We start from the raw sequence: 17,036 nt of genomic DNA, 5'->3' as shown, positions 1-17,036 counted from the left end.
CTGTGCATTCGCCCTATCTATCCCCCTCATGATTTTATACACCTCTATAAGATCACCCCAACCTCATCCTATAGCTCAAGCCCGCGAGTCCTAGCAACTTAATCATTGATTCAATTATTTTAGAAAATGGGACCACTACTGGAAATGGGACCAGAACCATCAAGGACCATCCCCATCTCTCCCCTACCCCCCACCCCCACTCCCTCTCCCACCCCCACTCCCTCTCCTCGGGGGCGCGCACTCCGTCTCACCTGCAGCACAAGGACGCGCTCAACTCCGGGGAGAGGAACAGAGAGAGTCAGCGCGCAGCGGCAGCAACCGCAACAGCCCTCCTCTCTCCCTCTCCATCTATCTGTCTCCCACACACACTGGTACCTGAAGCGCCTTAACTGCCCAGACAAGAGGAGGAGGAGGAGGAGGAGGAGGAAGAGGAGGAGGAGGAGGAGGAGGAGGAGGAAGAGGAGGAGGAGGAGGAGGAGGAGGAGGAGGAGGAGGAGGAGGAGGAGGAGGAGGAGGAGGAGGAGGAGGAGGAGGAGGAGGAGGAGGAGGAGGAGGAGGAGGAGGAGGAGGAGGAGGAGGAGGAGGAGGAGGAGGAGGAGGAGGAGGAGGAGGAGGAGGAGGAGGAGGAGGAGGAGGAGGAGGAGGAGGAGGAGGAGGAGGAGGAGGAGGAGGAGGAGGAGGAGGAGGAGGAGGAGGAGGAGGAGGAGGAGGAGGAGGAGGAGGAAGGGAGGTGCTGCTACACTGCTGCAAAGCACCATTTGGAAGAAGACATTATCTTTTTTTTTTAAACTGGAAGGGGTGGGATACAGAAGTAGACAGAGAGGGAGAGAGACCGAGGGACCCTTGCCTTGCCTTGCCTTGCCTGCATGCCTGCCTGCAACAACAACGAATGCCTGCTTTGACTCGCTTCAGCGCCAAGACCTGGGCTCAAGCAAGGGAGAGGAAGAGAAAAAGTACCATGGTGTGGACGTAATGATGCTGGCTGTGGGTGAACTTTTGGAGGCACTGTAGGCTGTGGCAGTTTAATAGACCCTCCCCAGACCCCTCCCTCTCCCCCTCCCTCTCCCTCTCACTCTCACTGTCCAGGCTCAAGCCTGAACCCCGGAAGGATCGAGCCCCCAGGTCAGGTTTGCAAAGAAGGCGAGCCCTGCAGAGGGAGGAGGTGCAGCAGAGGACTGACTGACTGACCGACTGACTCGGGTGTGTGTGGTGTGTGTTTCATTTTTGGCTGCAGACCCGAGAGGCTGGAAGCAATGATTTTTTGCGCATTTGCAAAAGAGCGAGGGGTTGCAATTTATTTGTGTGGTTCGGAGGGTTGATTCCTCTGCGTTTTTCCCTCCTGGGTGACCAGGTCGCGGTTCGGGAAGTGCACAAGGAGGGGGGGGGGGGAGGGAGGGGGAGGGGGGGAGAGGGGTAGAGAGGGATAGAGAGATAGAGGGGAGGGAAGGAAGCAAGTTAGCCTTTGCATTGCACTGATTGCACTGACTATTTACTCCGCTCAGTTGCCCATATTATGTCCGCACTCCGAAGAAAATTTGGTGACGATTACCAAGTAGTAACCACCTTGTCCAGCAGCTCTGGGTTCAAACAGCCACCCAAGAAAAAGCGGCAGAGGTTCGTGGACAAGAACGGGCGCTGCAATGTGCAACACGGGAACCTAGGCGGCGAGACCAGCCGCTACATCTCGGATTTATTCACTACTTTGGTCGACTTGAAATGGCGCTGGAATTTGTTCATCTTCGTCTTCACATACACCGTGGCTTGGCTCTTCATGGCATTCATGTGGTGGCTGATCGCCTACATCCGAGGCGACCTCCACCAAGCTCACGATGACAACTACACCCCGTGCGTGGCCAACGTCTACAACTTTCCCTCGGCTTTCCTCTTCTTCATCGAGACTGAGGCGACCATCGGGTACGGATACAGGTACATCACGGACAAGTGCCCAGAGGGCATCATCCTCTTCCTCCTGCAGTCCATCCTCGGCTCCATCGTGGATGCTTTCCTGATCGGCTGCATGTTCATCAAGATGTCCCAGCCCAAGAAGCGGGCGGAGACCCTCATGTTCAGCGAGCATGCGGTGATCTCCATGAGAGACGGCAGGCTGACTCTCATGTTCAGAGTGGGGAATCTCCGCAATAGCCACATGGTGTCCGCACAGATACGCTGCAAACTGCTCAAAGTAAGTGCCCCCCCCCCCCCCCTCTCCTCCCCTGCCCTGCCCGTCTCCTCCCCGCAAGAATGTAACTTCTTCATGCGTTTGTTGCATGTGCATGTTTACAGGACTAAGGGGGTTTAATTGGGAAGTGGGGAAATGGGTCAATCAGTGCATTGTGCGTGAGATATATGAGAGAGAGAGAGAGAGAGAGAGAGAAATTAGTGTATTGTGTCTGAGGTGTGTGTGTGATATTTCTGTATGAGATATATTTGCGTGCCTGATATATATCAAACGAGTGTTGTTATGTGATATATGTGTGTTATGTTGTGTGGAATGTATGAATGAGATATGAGTGTGATATATACCAGTATGAGATATGTATCTTACGTGGGTGTGATGTATGTGTATATATGTGTGTGTGTGTGTGTGTGTGTGTGTGTGTGTGTGTGTGTGTGTGTGTATATATATATATACACACACACACGCACACGGTTCTTTTGAAATGACAACAGAATATGATCGGGGCTGGCTGAGATTTGGTACAGATTTTCTTCAAAATCCAGTGATTGGGTCATGGTGTTGGGGAGGGGGCGGGGAGTGGGCAGGAGCGGCAAAGGGGACTGAGAATAATATATACACAGAGAATAATACTTCTCGCTTCAACATCTCAAATTCAGGTTACCAGCAGCTCATTATTTGCCAGTGACATTTTTCGATGTTTTTTTCTCCCTTTACTGCCACATCAGTTTTGGACTATCTTTTTTTTTCCATTCAGTTGCTTGGCGATCCATTCCCTCCCTTTTGGAGAAACCAACAATCACGTTTGCCTTCCAGTTGAAATCCCATTCCATTCCCCCACCTCACCCCGTGAAGCCTGGATGATTTGGAAGGTGGCTGGTGGACCAGAATTTATAAAAACACTAAGACCCATGTTACGTCCCGATTGGCTTTTTCATTTTATACACACGCACATGTTCCGCGGGGTTTGTACACGGATCTCAAAATGCACAGAGTACTTTCCTGACGTGCGAAATAAGTCCAGATATCCGTGTAATGCAACGATTCACGTCGAAAATCGTGCCCCTTAAAGTGTTTGAAACGCAATTCTGACCCCTCTGAAATCATAACCCCTCTGAAAATGACATGCAGAATTATTTTGCATTTGGTTTGTCGAGGAGCTTAAACAATTGAGTTTATTTGGAAACCATTTTTTTGGTGTAAGGATGAATATATTTTTAAAGAAAACCTAACTTGAAGAAGCAAGCCCTCGATGTTTAAAGTTTCTAAGTTTAATTCTGGCTGTAAAATTTCACGTTCTATAATCCAGTATTACAGTTACTGAGGCCGTTCTTTAAAATGCCCAGAGGCTTCACCTCAATGTATCACAAGATTGATCGGGGTTTACTGGCCAAAAGATGGGCATTGTATTTTTTTCATTAAGCGCGATATAACAAGCTCATAACGTGAGCAGTAAAAGGGAATGACCGATGTCGGGGGGTGTCGGCGTCGAACCGACAATTTCCTTGAGATGTAGCGCAGTGACAGGTCGCTGATTTACACTTGTCAGCATGGTATAATATATTCCTTTATTCGTCCCACACCGGGGAAATTTACAGTGTTACAGCAGCAAAGTGGATATTACTGACCCCGACCTATCTCTTCAAATGGAAGGAGTGTTGGTAAATAAATATTTTTAAATGGAATGAACCGTAAACTCTTCTCCCTGATTAGGGTCATTTGAATCCCATAACTACAATCCTTCCACCTTAAAGTTTGAACTAATTAGTTAATGTCATGTCTGATTTTTTTTTACGGAGAGGCCGATTAAAGTGACTAGTTATCGACTGATTGAATGATCCAAGCTCAGGACTCTGACTCAACTGGGAAGTTGACCACGCTCTCTTAGCATTGACTGAAATACGTTAAGTATAAATACAATAATCTTCCTGGAAACTGGGTCATTGAATGAATAGAATTATTCAAAAAAATGTTTCAGAAACTAATAATTTCAAGGGGTGTCAGGGGTTATGGGGAGAAGGCAGGAGAATGGGGTTGAGGGGGGAAAGATAGATCAGCCATGATTGAATGGGGGAGTGGAGTCGATGGGTCGAATGGTCTGTTTCTGCTCCTGTCACTTAACCTATCATCATTTCAATGACAGGTAAACATCCACACATAGGATACATTCGTTTTTCTTTGGGAGTACAAATCCATTACCATTAAATCCACCAATATTCCTGGAAACCGGACCATTGAATGAATAGATTTATTCAAAAAAATAAAGTTTAAGAAACTTATCATTTCAATAAACCAGTAAAGTTCACTAGTTTTTCTTCAACGGGAGTACCAATCTAATAGGACTAAATCCAATCATATTCCAGACCATTGAGTGAATAGATTTATTGAAAAAAAGTTTAAGAAAGTAATAATTCTTGTATAATCAATGTGCGTAACATAACTTCGAATTAAAGCTGTTAAGATTTATTGTGAAAATAATGCTGAAAATGCTTGACTTTTGGGAACATTTTTCGATAGTTCCTCAATGTGATTCAGATGTAACTGCTATGTCGTGAATTAATACATATCTTTCGGGCTGCACACCAACTCGCTTGTTAATCTGCATCATTGAGCATGAATAGAAACCATTTTCAGTCAAGTAGTTAATTGTGCAGCGGTTCGGCTGTTGTAAAGCGGTTTCAGGATGTCTTATCGAGTAGATACCCCTCTGTTGACATCTTCTCTCCACGCTTGTCTAGTCCCGGCAGACGCCCGAGGGTGAATTCTTGCCCCTCGATCAACTAGAGTTGAACGTTGGATTTAGCACAGGGGCAGATCAGCTTTTCCTCGTCTCCCCTCTCACTATCTGCCATGTGATTGATTCCAAGAGTCCCTTCTACGACCTCTCCCAGCGATCAATGCAGACGGAGCAGTTCGAGATAGTTGTTATCCTTGAAGGCATCGTCGAAACCACGGGTGAGTGAAACGACCTGCACTTTCAGCAAAACTGTGCCTATCGGATCCGCCCTGTGATCAAGTATCAGTTGAAGGGGCTAACATGTTGTGATGGGGGCCCCAAAAACATCATGAAAGCTCCTAGCTTCACATTAGTTGCTAATTTAGTGTTGTCTCAAACGTAAAATGAAACCAAAAAAAAGGCATTGAATCATTGGTTTATAAACTGGCAACTAACCTTTCATTATTATGCATAATTCAAAATCTTCTGGGTAAGTCATAAAATGGAACATGTTGAAAAGATTTAGACACAAAATGCTGGAATAACTCAGCGTGTCAGGCAGCATCTCTGGAGAGAAGGAATGGGTGACGTTTTGGATCAAGATCAAACGTCATCCATTCCTTCTCTCCTGAGATGCTGCCTGTCCCGCTGAGTTACTCCAGCATTTTGTGTTTATCTTCGATTTAAACCAGCATTTGCAGTTCTTTCCTACACATGCTGAAAAGTAGTACTGACTTTCATTTTTGCTAAAAGCCAACTGCACCAACCTAATGGAACATAACCTTTCCCTCATTTCACCAGAATTTAATAAAGTTTAGTACTGCAATTTTACAGAAGCTTAGTCACCAGCTCAACATTAGTGTAGATATCAATGAGTTGCTTCTCCATAAAATCAGTTTTAGTTCTTTTACATGGTGAAATGATTCAAAGTTAAAAGTAAATTAAGTAACAGTACTGTAGAAGGGGAAGCAAAGTTGTCACACATAATCATCTGCTTCTGGGTGAACTTCAAGAGTCAAGAGTGTTTTATTGTCATACTAGAAAAGAGTGGATCTGTTGGGTCTAAACCTGAGGAAGCCACTCGCCCAAGCCCAAGCCTCTTCTGCAAAGGTTCTTTAGTAACTGAGCAGCAGGCAGGTCCCATCTCTTCCGGTCTCCTCATCCCCCCCCACACTCATTGGCCGTCACTCCCATTACTCGAGCGGATCCCGCCCCCGGTGGCCATCTTGGGCACCCCCCCCCCCTCATTGGCCCCCACTCCCATCACTCGGGTGGGTCCCGCCCCTGGTGGCCATCTTGGGCACAGCAAGTGGGAAAGGATTTTTTTTAACTTTAAAAAGTGAAAAACTTAAAAAATATAATAAACATTTGAACCCCAAGACAATGGTGAGTAAGGTGGGCCTAAAATTGTCGAGCTATCATGTACTGTTTTGGCTGCATTTCCAGAACAAATATATCCACATACCCACAAGATGAGAGTTTTAGTAATATGTATTAGACCAAGTGGACCCTTTGGGCCCAAACCTCTTCTGCATTGGTGCAGCCTCCCCCCCCCCCCCCCCCCCTCCTCCAGGAGATAGATTTAAACTTTAAAATGGAATAACTAAAAATATAACACCGATTTCACGGAAACTTCTTGCATTAGCACCAAAGGAATGACGGTGAGCAAGGTGGGCCTAAAGTTGTCACACTATCGCGTACCATTTGGGCTGTAGTTTAGGAACAAACAAACAAGAGTTTTAGTATATAGATCGATGTCCCAGACAAAACAATGAAATTCTTACTTGCAGCAGCACAACAGAATATGTAATCATAGTACTCTGTAAACAATATAATAAATGAGAAAAAAATGTTTAGTGTTGGACATATAATGGGACTATGTTTCATTCAGAGAAGAAATGGAAGCATGCAGTTTGGCCAGATAATTTGTGTTTTTACTCATATTAGGTTTTATTACAAAGAACATTTATCTTTCAAGGAGCCATATTTTAGGTGCCCTTGAACCATATTTTAAGTGTATATGCTTTTTTAAAAATTAAGAAAAATATGTGCAGATCAGGAGTGCAACATTTCTGAAGATTTTTAAAACATAGAAAGCCCTTTGATGCAATTTAGTGAGAATGTTGCAGCGTAAAGTAAGCAACAAAATACTTACAAACATTAAATGTGCATTTCTCTCAAATTGGCTGTAGCTTGTTAAGGTTAAACTATTTAGTTTTTTGTTCTCAACTCTTCAAGACTGGTGATTTAACCCAATTGTTTCACGAGATTTATCTTTCATTTGAATTGTGGGGAGTGATATTTCAGATTTTCGTGTTAAGAATTTACAGTAATTCCCACATATTCAAGGTAATTATTTGTTACTGTGAAACCTTTGTGTTATGGTGATGTTGCTTATGTGTCATATTACTGTACAATATTGGAACAACATGTGTGAGGGCATACAGTATAAGATCCTCTGCCTGAATTATGTTTGATAAAGATGTAGAACCTTTTAAAAATGTATTGTTATCTGACAGAGTACTGGTGAGAACAGGCTATCCAACGATGCAGTGTGAATGATGAACCTGTCTGTTATTACCATGTTGCTATTATCTTGAACTTAACATGGAATATCTTTACAAAACAGTGCACCATGAACTTCAGAATATGTTGATGCACCCAAATTCTATAAAGTTCAACAGCAATGGAGCTGTAATTAGTTATTAACTTACTGTCGATTGCTTTTGGAATTTATTAGGTAGTTAACCTTACATCAATATTATACTTCTGGAAACTATTGTGTATGATGACCTTTATTGACTAAGGAATTTGATTGTGTATCCTGTTATATCTCTTTCATCTTGGATGGCAAATAACATGCTCTTGTTCTGAATTTCACTGAGACTGTTTATTTATATATATATCTAGCATTTGTATCTTCATGTGAATTGTTAATTCTGACATTAGATCTTGCAGTTGAGCAAATAATTTTCCAATCCTGGCATCTAATTCCCAAAATAATCTGCACAATCCATGTCAGCACACAATTTTTTTGCATTCGATTTCCTTAAAATATTTTTTGAATTTTATGTATTCTTGTTAGATGTACTTGTTATAGTATACTTCTTGATATGCCACCACATTTAGTTAGCTAATGCATTCTAAAATGAAAAAAACTGCATAGTTTACCCATTTTATGGATTACATTGAGTTCTGGAAGGGGGTATTCCTGTGTGAGTTTGCATTGGAACATAAATTAAATGCATCAAGAAGCTGCAGAACAAGTGATTTTGTTTATCTTCAATTGAGTAATCTATTCCCTGTTGATATTGAGCGGGGTGTATGGATAATAGGTCTATTCTAATATTGTCTATTTATTAAGTTTAATTAGATGGCAAAAAAGATGGATCAGGGCCCTGATATTCAAAATTGATCAAAGGATACAATCTTCAGTATGGAAAGTCTATTCTAATATTGTCTATTTATTCTTTAATTAGATGGCAAAAAAGATGGATCAGGGCCCTGATATTCAAAATTGATCAAAGGATACAATCTTCAGTATGGAAAGTCAATATATTAGATATGCAGATTATGGCTATTAGCCAGGTGTTGGTTCTGGACCCTGGAATTTATACAAGGGATGAATTTTGAAAGGTAGTTTTCAGACAGCTGGAGATAATGGTTCAACATGTAACAATGAATAAATACCTTAACATATATGATGCAAGCAAGATCTGTCTGTATTTCATAAAGCATTATTGTATGTTGGCTTGAAACGAAGTTAGCCACTCATTGGCAATCAGATATTTAGAGCGCACAATTGTTGGTTTAATTCTTCACCATATCCATACTGGGATTTAATGATGACTATCTGTACAAATATTGGAGAGGAGTTGTAATTTTCCTGTGGATATGTGGAAATGTTGCATTTAAATAGATGGCAACTGTTTGTTTAATGTACAAGTGTAATTTCTATAAATTGATTGTAATACTCACTCCTCAGTGAATATTGGGTGGCGCAGTGGTAGATTGCGGCCTTACAGCGCTTACAATGCCTGTGACCCGGGTTTGATTCCGATTACGGGTGCTGTCTGTAAGGAGTTTGTACGTTCTCCTCGTGACCATGTGGGTTTTTTTCCGAGATCTTCGGTTTCCTCCCACACTCCAAAAACGTACAGGATTTGTAGGTTAATTGGCTTGATATAAGTGTAAATTGTCCCTTGTGTGTGTAGGACGGTGTTAGTGTACTGGTCGGTACGGATTTGGTAGGCCGAAGGGCCTGTTTCTGCATTGTATCTCTAAAACTAAACTAAAACGAAAACTCAGATCTAAGGGGTTTTATTTATGTCATGGGGATTCAGTTGCTGTATAAAGGATACTTTCCCTTGCTCATTCTAGGGCCTTTGAAAGTGAAACGAAGAAACCTCAAGATAGTTATCTATTTTAATTCTCTAAATGGATACCTCTAATAACATCCATTTTATTCTTTCTTTTCACCCATGGTGCTTTATTTCACCATATATATACACATATGATATATGGTTTTTTTTCTTCAGAATTTCAGAATCTGTAGCTTAACACTACTTAAGAACCTGTAGCAATCATCGGCACTAATTTTTTTGCAAATCATGTCTATACTTCTGCAGTTGTTGATCTTAGTTTTAGTATAGTTTAAGGATATAGCATGGAAACGGGCCCTTTGGGCCACCAAGTCCATGCTGACCATTGATCGGTTCACACTAGTTCTGTTATCCCACTTTCTCATCCATTCCCTACACAGGAGGGGCAATTTACAGAGCCCAATTAACCTACAAACCCACGCGTCTTTGTGATGTGGGAGGAAACCAGAGCACCTGTGAAACCCATGTGGTCAGAGAGAGAGCGTGTAAACTCTACGCATACAGCACCCAAGGTCAAGATCGAACCCAGATCACTAGTGCTGTGAGGCAGCAGCTCTACCAGCCACGCTACTGTGCTGCCCTATATCTATCCATACATAGTAGCGGTTTATTATATTTTAACCAGCACATTTTAACCAATGCCACAATATTGATCACCAACACTGTTAAATCATAATTTAATAGCCCAAATTACAACACTGTTGATGCATTGAAGGATTTTCGGTTGTGTCCACCATTAGAACAAGTAGCTCTGTAGACGATAATCAGATCATCATCTAAATCTTTCAGTGCAGAGATAAAGTGCACTAAAAGAGTGCAGCGTTTGGTTGTACGATATCTTCTGAGCTGTAGTTTGTCTATGATTCAATCCAATAGGAAATTACAATGGTTATGTCGAAATGAGCAGCATTATGCTAGATGCTTCCCTCTTTATTAAAAAAATAGTGTTTCCAGGAACCCACATTTATCTTGGATCTTTCAAATTAATTTGAAGGCAATTCAGCCCTTCTATGTGCTTATGTTTCAATCAAACTCTGTGGTGTTTTACAGCATTGATACATTCATGTTGCAGAAATGGATGGCAATCTGGGCTAATGTGACCATTATTCAGTAGACCTAGTGATGGATACTGTGTTGCGTACATGCTGAAGTGGGGATATACTGCGGATGCGGCAGACTGTGAGTGTGGACGGGGCCTCCAGATTGTGGATCATCTTCTGAACTGTGACATGCTGCATGACACATGCTCTGTAAAGGATCTTGCGGAAGCCAAAGACGTTGCACTAAGATTTGCTCGCTATTGGCAAACAGTTGTGTGATGACACAAAATAATAATAGTAGATCTAGTCCCTGCTTGTTTAGTCGGTCTAGCATCTTTCACACTTGTTATTCCAACTACAGAAAACAATTTTGTATCTTCTGTTTGATTGGTCATCAGTGAAAAATGTTAATGCTTTTTCCCCTCTATCAGCTGTGCTTTCAGTGGGACAGAAGCACTTTCTTCATCAGGGTGAAGAAGAAATTAGAATGAATTGTCAACCACCCCTGCACATCTCACAGTATTGATTTGAGTACAAAGACGAGACAGCAGCCTAGAAACATCTTCATTCTGTTTGGATGTTACATCAAATTGTGTAGGGCAGAGGGAGATTAAGAAGCAGTTTATAAACTGAGTTAGCAAAATACACATCATACGCAGAAAATATTGATAATATAATTGAAAATTTATCTACATTCAGATTTAATTACCACTTAACGACTACATCTGAGACCTTTCAACAATGAATTAGCTTAGTAATATATTAGTGTCAGAGCTATTATTGAATTATCAAAAATGCCAGATCCCTGCTATGAAATATATTCAGATCCTTGTTTGAATGTCTACTTATTTCTGCAGGCTTGGTTCCTATTTAGTTTCCTCTTTGAATCATTAAATGAAATGAACCCTCAGAGTTATTATCTATCAATGCTTGTAAACAGTCATATAGACAGTAACTAGTGTAAAATGCTGGAATTTATCCAGACTCTGCTGTTAAGTATCAAGCCAAATTTGTGAGCTGAACTTGAGAATTATAATGAAGGTAAATGCGCACATTTTAAGATTTGTTTACCGTTGGCTAATACATTTGTATATTTTCATGTAGGAAGATTTTGATAGTTTTTTTTTGTAGAACACGTGTAGAAACTTTCCATAATTACCAGTTAGCACCATTGAAATTACAGATTCCATTGTTCCAAGTCTTAACATTTGTGCTTTCTTTAAACATTCCTTAATACTTAGGAGCAAATTAAGGCCATTCTGCCCATCGAGGCAGGTCCACCATTCAATCATGGCTGATCTATTTTCCCCTCTCAACTCCATTCTCCTGCCTTCTCCCCATAAGCTTTGACACTCTTGCTAATCAAGAACCTATCAATCACTGCTTTAAAAATACCCAATGACTTGTCCTCCACTGCCACCTGTGGCAATGAATTCCACAGATTCACCAACCTCTGACTAATGAAATTCCTCCACCTCAGTTCTAGTTTAGTTGAGATACAGCGCGGAAACAAGCCCTTTGGCCCACTGAGGCCGTGCCGACCAGCGATCCCCACACACAAGCATCATCCTTCACACTAGAGACAATTTACAATCTTTACCGAAGCCAATTAACCTGCAAACCTGTCGTCTTTGGAGTGTGGGACGAAACTGGAGCACCCGGGGAAAACTCGTGCGGTCACAGGGAGAACGCACAAACTCCGTACAGACACCACCTGTAGTCAGGATCAAACCTGGGTGTCTGGCGCTGTAAGGCAGCAACTCTATCGCTGCGCCACCGCGTCGCCCCGAAAGGTACGTTGTTTTATTCTAAGGCTGTGCCATACAGTTGTCATCCAATCAGTTTTAATTATGTATTGTGCATGTCACCCAGTTTGTGCATCAAATCTGGTTTTAGACTTCTGAGGTCATCTTGGGAGAGTAAACACAATCTTAAACATCTCCCCTTGTGCTAGAATGATTTCTGTAATTCCCCCTGTCCTTACTACAACTTTTGATGTTCATTGTAGGCAGTGTACATATTCTCATACAATTCAGTTAGCTGTCTGCCTGTGTTCCTGACTTGTATCTCATTCCAAACATCAACATTATTATTATCCTCTTATCAGCTCTCCCATATTTAGTCTCACTAAATAGTCCTAAGAAGGCTCCATCAGTTTCTTTCCAACCCAGTTCCTCACCAACATTCCCAATTTTATTTTTTAAATAGGTGCTTTCACTACTTTAAAAAGAAGTAATAGCATCGATAAAGAAAGTATGATTTGCTGAATGTGCTGCATAGTTCCTTGATTATTTTTTTTAGCCCACTTATTTCTATTTACCTAAGCTGCCTACCCCCTAACCACCTGCTAAGTGACGAGCTGCATTTGTCCATCTTTCCCTGACATCTTTACAATCTTTAAGATTCCCAGTTTATTCCACATGTTTTGTAAAAATCAACTCCTTCCACATAGGTTTCAATCACACTTTGAGTAATTCCACCCTCGTTGCATCACAAGAATGCCTCAATAAAGTCATACAGCACAGAAACAGGCCCTTTGGCCCAACTCGTCTATGTCGACCAAGATGCCCCATCTACACCAATCCCTCCTGTCTGTGTTTGGTCCATATTTCTCTAATCTCTTCCTATTCATGTACCTGTCCAAGTCTTTTAAACTGCTTCATTTTGACTTTGAGTGCTCCTATTTGGTATAATTATGTTCAAACGTTGTAGGAGAATTATGCCATTCGTCCCATCTTCTCTACATCTAGCCTATTCAATCACGGCTGTTCGATCTTTCTCTCTCAACCCCATTCTCCTGCCTTCTCCCCATAACCCCTGACTTCCATACTAAGCAAGAAGCTGTCCATCTCTGCCTTAAAAATATCCATTGATGTGGCCTCCACAGCCTTCTGTGACAATTAATTCCACAGATTCGCCACCCTCTGACCACACTCCATTTCCTTTCTCAAGGTACATCCTTTTTTTCTGAGGCTCTGCCCTCTGGTCCTAGACTCTCCTCTCTAGTGGAAACATCCTCTCCACATCCACTCTATCCAGGCCTTTCATTATTTGGTAATTTTCAATGAGGTCCCCCCTCATCTTTCTAAACTCCAGTGCTGTCACTCGCTCGTCATTCCTGGGATCAATCTCATAAACCTCCTCTGGACCGTCTCCAGTGTCAATACATCCCTCCTCAGATATGTGGCCTAAAATTGCTCACAATACACCAAATGAGATCTTGCCAGTGCCTTTTAAAGCCTTACCATCACATCCCTGTTTTTATATTCTAGTCCTCTTGAAATAAATGCTGATTATGCTGAGATATGTACTGATGATATCTCTAATTCCTTCCCTTTACCTTTGATTCCACAAACATCAATAATCAGAGTGAGCCAACATTTCAGCACTTGTACCCTGCCAAAAATTCCAATCCCTGTTTCTCTCTGTCTGTCTCGTCTCGCATTCAGTGTGAATTCATAGGCATGCAATTTAGGTGGTGTGATATTCAAATCTAAGCAGTTTACTTTCAGTTCTGTGATGTTGCTAGTTTACTCTATTTGCACATTTCAGCTGAAAGCTTCATAGACATAATGCTTGCTCAAAATTATTTTTCCAACTCCTCCATAACATTAATGTGTAATATTCATGAGCACTCTGAGGATCTCCAGCTTTATACTAAGTCCTATTTATTTCTGCCTCTGTCAATCTCCAGTAGCTCTTTCTTTTTCTTTATTAACTTAAAAATATTCATTTTTCTTGACAAATACTTCCCTTACACAATAACAATTGTTTTTTTGTTTTTGGCTACATCAGTTTCTTATCATTAAATTATTTTGCTTTAACTCTTCTCCTTATTGTGTCTCTCCTTGCCCCTAAAATATTTCTCTTTAGGCAACTAACTAATCTGAACACCATACATGGCTAATGCCACCTAATGCGATCACCTGCATATGCCATTAATTAGAAGGTGCAATCCAAATGCTATAATATGCTATTAAGCGTGCCTTTCAACAAATAACATTTAAAAATATTTATGCATTTCATTAAATCGTAGTAAAAAAAAGTACTTCCATGCATTCACCAGTTGAGGTCACCATCTCTGAAGGAGATGGAAGATTAAATGGACAAACTGTGTTATTTCCAAGGTCTTTAATCTTGATTTAAGCATGAGAATTCAAACCAAGTGAAGCTCTTCACACTATTTTCAAAATTTTGTTCCTAATAGATTAGATAAATACATCCTAATTGGAAGGGCAACCAGTCAATGTTATGAGGAAGTTACCAAAGCTACACTAATTAAACTTCTTCACAAAAATAGAGATTTTAATTTGCCACAATTTGCCCAGTCAACAGACATTTCATTGATTAACAAAATACAAAATGTGCCTGGAGAAGGGTTCCGACCTGAAACATCATGTGTTCCTTTTCTTGGAGGTGACGCCTGACCCGCTTAGTTACTCCAGCACATTGTGTCTCTCTTCCTTAACAAAATACACGTTGCTCTTGTAGAATGGGACTACAATCAAAAAACCTTTTTTTTGAGATTGCGGTGATCAAAGAAATCTCTTCCTTCTTCTTCACCTGTACACATTAAAATGTACTAGCTTCACAATTTCTTAAAACATTTCTTCTTTAAACTTATGTGTTGGTTTTCTGTAATTTGTGCTAGTACATTATTGGGTGACGAGGTTAGTTGTAGAATGTGGACAGTGGTTTATGATCCTGTGAATACTTGACAGTTGGATAATTCTGAAGAAATGTTCTTCTAATATTGTTCCAGGAACTCCTGTGTGAAACTTCCAAATTGACTTATGTTTTTTCCCTCTCATCAAACGAGCAGGTAAAGTCCAATGGACAATGGCAGGTTTCATTATGAATTTTAAAAAAAACGTTTGCATTCTATTTGGGCTTGTAGGTACTCCAGATTCGGCTTTTTTAAAATTCCATTATGTAGTCACAGTTGTGCTGTCCTGCATTGGTTGGCAATTAAACAAATAATATGAACCATTCATAGTTATTTGGCCCAACTTGTCTATGCCGACTAAGATGCCCCATCTACACTGGCAGATGCCCCATCTACATCTGGCAGATGCCCCATCTACATCTGGCAGATGCCCCATCTACATCTCGCAGATGCAATATGTTGAAAGACTGGAGCGACTAGGTTTGTATACACTGGAATTTAGAAGGATGAGAGGGGATCTTATCGAAACGTATAAGATTATTAAGGGGTTGGACATGTTAGAGGCAGGAAACATGTTCCCAATGTTGGGGGAGTCCAGAACCAGGGGCCACAGTTTAAGAATAAGGGGTAGGCCATTTAGAACAGAGATGAGGAAAAACTTTTTTAGTCAGAGAGTTGTGAATCTGTGGAATTCTGTGCCTCAGAGGGCAGTGGAGGCCAATTCTCTGAATGCATTCAAGAGAGAGCTAGATAGAGCTCTTAAGGATAGCGGAGTCAGGGGGTATGGGGAGAAAGCAGGAACGGGGTACTGATTGAGAATGATCAGCTATGATCACATTGAATGGCGGTGCTGGCTCGAAGGGCCGAATGGCCTACTCCTGCACCTATTGTCTATTGTCTAATATAATGTGGATAAATGTGAGGTTATCCACTTTGGCAGCAAGAACAGGAAAGCAGAGTATTACCTGAATGGTGGCCAATTAGGAAAAGGGGAGATGCAACGTGACCTGGGTGTCATGGTGCACCAGTCATTGAAAGCAAGCGTGCAGGTGCAGCAGGCAGTGAAGAAAGCGAATGGTATGTTAGCATTCATAGCAAGAAGATTTGAGTATAGGAGCAGGGAGGTTTTGCTGCAGTTGTACAGGGCCATGGTGAGACCGCACCTGGAGTATTGTGCACAGTTTTGGTCTCCTAATCTGAGGAAAGACATTCTAGCCTTAGAGGGAGTACAGAGAAGGTTCACCAGATTGATCCCATGGATGGCAGGACTTTTCATATGAAGAAAGACTGGATAGACTAGGCTTATACACGCTGGAATTTAGAAGACTGAGGGGGGATCTTATAGAAACATATAAAAATCTTAAGGGGTGGGAGAGGCTAGATGCGGGAAGATTGTTCCCGATGTTGGGGAAGTCCAGAACCAGGGGTCACAGCTTAAGGATAAGGGGGAAGTCTTTTAGGACCGAGATGAGAAAACATTTCTTCACACAGAGGGGTGAGTCTGTGGAATTCTCTGCCACAGAAGGTAGTTGAGGCCAGTTCATTGGCTATATTTAAGAGGGAGTTAGATGTGGCCCTTGTGGCTAAAGGGATCAGGGGGTATGGAGAGAAGGCAGGTACAGGTTACTGAGCTGGATGATCAGCCATGATCATATTGAATGGCGGTGCAGGATCGAAGGGCCGAATGGCCTACTCCTGCACCTATTTTCTATGTTTCTACACTAGTCCCACCTTCCCGAGTTTGGGCCTGTTTCCTTGCTGTATCTCTAAACTAAAACGAGAAATCAAGAATTGGCTTTTGGACCACTCAGTTCATGAGTCAGAAAAAAATTAAGAATGCAGAGCTCATTAATTCAACCAAAATTGACGAGGAAAATAATTCTTACACCCGCTGCCTGAGGAGATTCAAGTTAAAACAAGCTCAGATCAGCATTGAGTCATGGTACTATCTTCATGCTAGATCAGAATTAGCATGGCATAAAGAATAAAATGGAGAGTGTGGATGATTTAAAGCAATTATTTTGACAGCAGGTTGTGACAAGGGGGAAGGACCAGA

General features: G+C 41.7%; 1 protein-coding gene across 3 annotated transcripts in view; it reads left to right on the top strand.

Moving 5' to 3' along the window:
• Window positions 1-731: 731 nt before the first annotated feature.
• Window positions 732-17,036, top strand: part of kcnj3a (potassium inwardly rectifying channel subfamily J member 3a) — a 98,966-nt gene continuing 82,661 nt past the window's right edge. Inside the window, exons 1-3 of one of the 3 annotated variants that reach the window (XM_078403867.1) lie at window positions 732-961; window positions 1,503-2,182; window positions 4,915-5,131. In XM_078403867.1, coding sequence (XP_078259993.1) covers window positions 1,514-2,182; window positions 4,915-5,131 — 886 coding nt within the window. In that variant the 5' untranslated portion in view covers window positions 732-961; window positions 1,503-1,513. Of the gene's footprint in view, window positions 1,201-1,502; window positions 2,183-4,914; window positions 5,132-17,036 lie in introns of all 3 variants that reach the window. The other 2 variants (XM_078403866.1, XM_078403864.1) reach the window with 2 other exon arrangements.

The sequence above is a fragment of the Rhinoraja longicauda genome, chromosome 8 (assembly GCF_053455715.1).
Source record: "Rhinoraja longicauda isolate Sanriku21f chromosome 8, sRhiLon1.1, whole genome shotgun sequence".
NCBI classification, from domain to species: domain Eukaryota; kingdom Metazoa; phylum Chordata; class Chondrichthyes; order Rajiformes; family Arhynchobatidae; genus Rhinoraja; species Rhinoraja longicauda.
Note: the sequence above shows the minus strand (reverse complement) of the source record. Positions and strands in the feature narration are given on the sequence as shown.